The following is a 5915-nucleotide window of genomic DNA, read 5'->3' as shown; positions in this document are numbered from 1 at the left end:
AACCCAGCTATTCAGGACGCTGAGGTAGGAGGATCACTTGAGCCTGGGAAGTCGAGGTACCAGTGAGCTATGATTGTGCCACTGCACTCCAGCCTGGGAGACAGAGTGACACCCTGTCTCAAAAAAAAAAAAAAAGGAAAGAGAAAAACCTTATTTACTCATAAAAAGCCTATGGGTCAGGTGCAGTGGCTCACACCTGTAATCCTGTAATCCCAGCACTTCGGAAGTCTGAGATGGAAGAATCACTTGAGCCCAGGAATTTAAGATCAGTCTGGGCAACAAAGGGAGACCCTGACTCTACAAAAAATAAAATAAAATAAAATAAATTAAAAATTAGCCAGGCATGTTGGTGTGTGCCTGTAATCCCTGCTACTTAGGAGGCTGAGATGGGAGGAGTACCACATGAGCCCAGGAGTTGGAGGTTGTAGTGAGCTATGACTGTACCACTGCACTCCAGCCTGGGTGACAGCAAATCTATCCCCCCCGCAACGTCCTCCCTTAAAAAAAAAAGCCAATGAGGTTCATAATATTCCTTCTACAATTTATGAAGGATGAAACAAATGAAGGCACAGAAATTTACTCCCACTAAGACATGTATAACTCTTAAATGAAAGTTGCCAGGAATTAAAAAAAGAAAACAAGAAATGTATAACTCAGCGTTCATCGTATTTGTAAATGGCACCATTTAGCTGATCAAGCCCAAAATACAGAAAACATCCTTCCTTTTTTTTTTTTTTTTGAGACAGTCTTGCCAGGCTGGAGCGCAGTAGCCCAATCTCGGCTCACTGCAACCTCCGCGTCCTGAGTTCAAGCGATTCTGCCTCCTCAGCCTCCTGAGTAGCTGGGACTACCGGCGCCTGCAACCGCACCCGGCTAATTTTTTGTGTTTTTAGTAGAGACGGGGTTTCACCATGCTGGCCAGAATAGTCTGGATCTTGACCTCCCGATCTTGACCTCTTGACCTCGTGATCCTCATGTCTCTGCGAGGGCTTTGCGCCACCGCTCCCGGCCCTTTTTTTTTTTTTTTTTTTAAAAAAAACACCTTTATGGTTTGTTGGACTTGAACATCCTTCTTTCCCTTCATCCTGTAACTGAGCCCAGACTGTTCTGCTCATGGTATGACAGCCAATGGGTCAAGAGTCAAGGAGTTAGAGCAAGGACAGCAACTTTATTTCTGAGAGCTAGCAAACCGGGAAAATTGCAGAATAATATCCTAAAGAATCAGGCTGGCTTGCAGTGACACGATCTCGGCTCACTGCAACCTCCGGCTCACTGCAACCTCCGGCTCCCGGGTTTAAGTGATTCTCCTGTCTCAGCTTTCCAAGAAACTAGGACTACAGGTGAACACCACCAGACCTAGCTAATTTTTGCATTTTTAGTAGAGAAGGGGTTTCTTCATGTTGGTTAGCCTGGTCTTGAACTTCTGACCTCAGGTGATCCACCTGTCCTGGCCTCCCCAAAATGCTGGGATTACAGGTGTGAGCCACTGCGCCCGGCCTAAAGAACCATCTTTAGCCAGTACACATTTCAGGCTCTTTTAGTGTTAAGGGCAGGGGGAGGGAGAGGGGTGGTGACATTTAGGCGCCAGGGAGCGTTCCCGGAGGCCTGAAGCCTTTCTGTTATCGGTCAGGTCACAACAATCCCACAAACTCTCAATGTTGTTACTTGTGTGTACACCCTCCTTATCTCCTTGGGGGTTAGTTTTGGGAAGGAACTATTATCATCCTTGCTTTAAACTATAAATTCCTCCCATAGTTAATTTGGTCTATGTGCAGAGATAAGCAAAAGCAGTTAACCTAGATATCACCGAGGGATGGGAGTGGGGAGTTTAGGAGCAAAATGGAGTTAGTCATGCTAGGCCTACTTTTCAATGTTACAATTCCACATTATTGAGTTATTTCAATATTTCCAAATATATTCATTTTTTTCTTTTCTTTTTTCTTTTTCTTTTTTTTTTTTTTTTTTTTTTTTTTTTTTTTTTTTTTTTTTTTTTTGGAGTCTCGCACTGTCACCCAGAGGCTGGAGTGCAGTGGCGCGATCTCGGCTCACTGTAACCTTCACCTCCCGGATTCAAGCGATTCTCCTGCTTCAGCCACCCGAGGAGCTGAGATTACAGGCATGCGCCACCACACCTGGCTAATTTTTGTGGTTTTAGTAGGGACGGAGTTTCACAATGTTGGCCAGGCTGGTCTTGACCTCCTGACCTCATGTGATCCGCCCGTCTCAGCCTTCCAAAGTGCTGGAATTACAGGCATGAGCCACAGCGCCCTGTGTGTTTGTTTGTTTCGCGTTTTTTTTTTTTTTTTTTAAGACAGAGTCTTGGTCAGTCGCCTTGTGCTGGAGTGCAACGGCGCGATCTCGGCTCCCTGCAACCTCCGCTTCCCAGGTTCAAACGATTCTCCTGCCTCAGCCTCCCGAGCGGCTGGGATTACAGGCGTGTGCCACCACACCCAGCTGTTTTTAGTAGAGACGGGGTTTCTCCATGTTGTCCAGGCTGTTCTAGAACTTCCGGCCACAAGAGACCTTCCCGCCTCGACCTCTCAAAATTCAGGGATTATAGGCGTGAGCCACCGCGCCCAGTCCACCATGCCTGTTGGCATTACATCTGATAATACATATGGAGTACTGCATGTGAAGTATACAAAGGACTATGCTGAGTGTTTAAGAAATCAGTCAATATTATTCTTATATTAATAAATTTAACTGATGAAATGACAACGGCGAGATCTCGATCCTTAACTATAAGGGAGTTGGAAACTGAGGCAAGGAAGGGGTCAGGCGTGGTTTACAATACTGCTCAAATTGTTGAGATAACCGGCCGCGCCCCTTATTCAGATCGACCGTCCTCAGCTGATCGCCGGCGCGAGCCAGCCTAGGCTCCCGGAAGGTAAACACATCGCCAAGGGCGGGGCAGAAGGCTGGTGTGAGACGAGCGAGTGGCCACTTAAAACTGATTGGCAGCTGCCATGTCCACGTGCTCTGAGCTTCGAACCAGCTGTCGCGAGAATTCGATGTAAACAGAGCAGTTTCCCTGTCCTTCGGCTCTAACTTGAGACGCTCGCGTGAGCGGGACAGGAGTCTGGGGCATGTTGCTTTTCTTTTCAAAGCCACGAAGGTTCTGTCTTCCAAAAAAATGTACACGCTCATAATTATTCCCCAGCTGCCTGCGTTCGCAACCGAACCTAACACGTTGGCTTCACCCGAACTTACATGCTGTTGTGTTTTCCTTCCAACCCCAGCGGATTGGACACATTCAGGAGGCGGGTCCGCCTCTTTCCTACTTGCTGGTTGGCGAAGCTGACCTCCAAGGGCGGTGCCCGGCCGTAGACAGTTTTCTTCTGGGATTGGCTAGAGCCGTGGTTCCGCTCAGGTGTGGTAGGAAGTGGCAGCCGTCAATCACGGGAGGAGACTCCAAACAGTGAGCCTAGAGCTGGAGAGCAGCGTTAACCGGCGGGGCGGCCGGTGAGAGGGCTGGCGGGGCTTTGGCTTTGGGGAGGCTTGGGGAGGACTAGGGACCGGCGGCGTGAGGGACTGGGTCGGGATGGCAGGAATTTGACAGGAGAGTGGTGTCGATACTGGAGGGGGAGGGGAGCAGTGCAAGGGGCCGGAGGGCGGCGGGGGGCAGCGGTGGCTCCGTGTTGAGGTTAAGTGGGCAGCGCCGTGCGAGTGCCTTTCAGGAGACTGGGGCCTGAGCGGCTGACGAGGGTCGTCCCCAGGAGACAGGGCCCTTAAAGGACAGGGCTTGGGAGACTGTGGTTCGAGAAGGCAATAAAGGGGTGAAAATGAGAGGGCTGAGGGGCTGGAGGTGCAGGTACCCCCCTGAGGAAGTGGTGTCTGTGCTAGCTGGGGCAGAGGGTGTTTTGGTTGTAGGAGGTGGGGCGCACAGGTTGGGAGTTTTCTCATCAGCTGTGAATGCCCCCTACTTAGAATTGATGGTTTTAGGTGCCTTCAAGATGAGTTCCAGGCTGTGGGCTTTCCTGAGCCCTCTAAGAGATCTTTGCTGTTGCTGTCAGTCCCCTTTTAACCTTACCCAAGCCGACTCCATGCTCTTAAAATCTCAGTGATTCAGAGGCTCATGAAACATTCTAGGATCAGGATTTACTGATGTGACGGGAAAGCGTAAAGGGCTGTAACAACATTTATGTGTATATTACTTATTTGACTGCTTACTACTAGTCAAATACTTATTTGACTTATTTGTTGCTTATTAAACTCCGGTGATTAGGTAACCCCCCAGTAGCGGGGGGTTACAAATTGATTTAAACTGTGGCCACGCAGTCTTTACTCATAGATTCTCAACAGGTTTAATTGGAAGGTAGAGTGATACCATGTCACTTGTTCCGTTTGGTCTTGAAATACTGTACCATGTGTATTTTCACTATCTCAACATAAAATTTCAGTAAATTCCTATCTCATGATTTGGTTCTCTTACCTTTGTAATTTATGTTAACAATAGACCAAAGGGTACAGCAAGAGTCTTCCTTAAATTGTTTTGTGGTTCTGAGGCCTGGTCCTATTAAAAAAGAAAACAGGACGGGGACGGTGGCTCACTGCTGTAATTTCAGCATTTTGGGAAGCTAAGGCAGATGGATCACTTGAGCTCAGGAGTTCGAGACCAGCCTCGGCAACATGGCAAAACGCTGTCTTTACAAAAAAATATAAAATTTAGCCGGGCATGGTGGCGGGCACCTGTAATCCCAGCTGCTCGGGAGGCTGAGGCATGAAAATTGCTTGAGCCTGGTAGGCGGAAGTTGCAGTGAGCAGAGCTCCTGCCACTGCGCTCCACCGTGGGCGACAGAGTGAGACTCCATCTCATTACCCCAACCCCCTCATTTTAATTTGAAAGAAATTAAAAATCTACCTTCTCTTTTTTTGCCTTGCTGGTATAACAGGAATTTCTGGGAAAGTTTCCTATATTTGAAGCATTTTTGACAAGGGATCTATAGTGAGCAATTACAAATCTTCCTCCCTGCCCAAACAATGATCCATGTCTTTCTTTCTTTCTTTCTTTCTTTTTTTTTTTTGTTGTTCTGGAAACAGGTTTTATGAGTGAAGCTATGGCTACAGATTCCCCAAGAAGACCCAGTCGTTGTACTGGTGGAGTTGTGGTTCGCCCCCAGGCTGTCACGTAAGCACATTTCAGATAACCCAATAGCTGAAGAAAAGACTCAGTATAGTAACTAGCATTCAGGTTTTCTTTATGAACAGTGATAACTTTTGTAAAAACCTTTTAAATGTTGGCTTTATGGGATGAATAATTATTTCTAAGGCCAAATGAAGAATTGGAGAGTTAAGTTGATGTATTCAGCACATTTACAGAGTACATGAAGAGCACTATGCTAAATCCTGAAGAGCAGTGTTTTCTAACTCCAAGTTTAACAAATTAATGGATCAGTAAATCAGTTTAGTGGGTCAGTACTAGTATTAGAAAATGAAATAGAATATAATAGAATATATAGCTGAGAATTCATACTGTTCCATGACATGCACACAGATGTGTTCATATGTATGAATGTATTTACCAGATGGTGATGTAAAATGTATCTCTTTTAAGTTCAAGGGTACCTGTACAGGTTTGTTAAATAGGGAAACTCATGTCATTGTGGTTTTTTATGGAGACTATTTCATCATCCAGGTGTTAAGCGTAGTCTCTATTAGTTATTTTTCCTGATCCTCTCCCCACTTCCACCCTCCACCCTCTCATAGGCCCCAGTGTGTGTTGTTCCTGTCTGTGTATCCATGTGTTTTCTGTAAAAGGTATCTCTTAGTCTAGGTCTCTGCCAGAAAGTTTCAAAGTAGGTGTCATAGTACATTTCCATGATTTTGGCATTTTTTTTTTTTTTTTAAAACCATCAGAGTGGTTGGCATTCGTCATCACTCTCAGTTGTTCCTACCAACACAGGCTTCATCAGAGG

At 46.4% G+C, this 5915-nt stretch overlaps 1 protein-coding gene and 1 non-coding gene across 8 annotated transcripts in view; one reads left to right on the top strand and one right to left on the bottom strand.

The window, feature by feature from the left end:
• The first annotated feature begins 3281 nt into the window (after positions 1-3281).
• The window catches only part of BCAS3 (BCAS3 microtubule associated cell migration factor), a 679070-nt gene continuing 676436 nt past the window's right edge, over positions 3282-5915 (top strand). For 2 of the 7 annotated variants that reach the window (XM_017539911.2, XM_017539914.2), the window contains exons 1-2: positions 3289-3462; positions 5041-5128. In XM_017539911.2, coding sequence (XP_017395400.1) covers positions 5046-5128 — 83 coding nt within the window. In that variant the 5' untranslated portion in view covers positions 3289-3462; positions 5041-5045. Of the gene's footprint in view, positions 3463-5040; positions 5129-5915 lie in introns of all 7 variants that reach the window. The other 5 variants (XM_017539919.2, XM_017539915.2, XM_017539912.2 and 2 more) reach the window with 4 other exon arrangements.
• Positions 5844-5915, bottom strand: LOC119472877. The gene has a single exon (XR_005202057.1). It is a non-coding gene; the product is annotated as a small nucleolar RNA SNORD74 (small nucleolar RNA).

Source organism: Cebus imitator, unplaced genomic scaffold (assembly GCF_001604975.1).
Source record: "Cebus imitator isolate Cc_AM_T3 unplaced genomic scaffold, Cebus_imitator-1.0 Scaffold121, whole genome shotgun sequence".
Taxonomy (NCBI): Eukaryota; Metazoa; Chordata; class Mammalia; order Primates; family Cebidae; genus Cebus; species Cebus imitator.
Note: the sequence above shows the minus strand (reverse complement) of the source record. Positions and strands in the feature narration are given on the sequence as shown.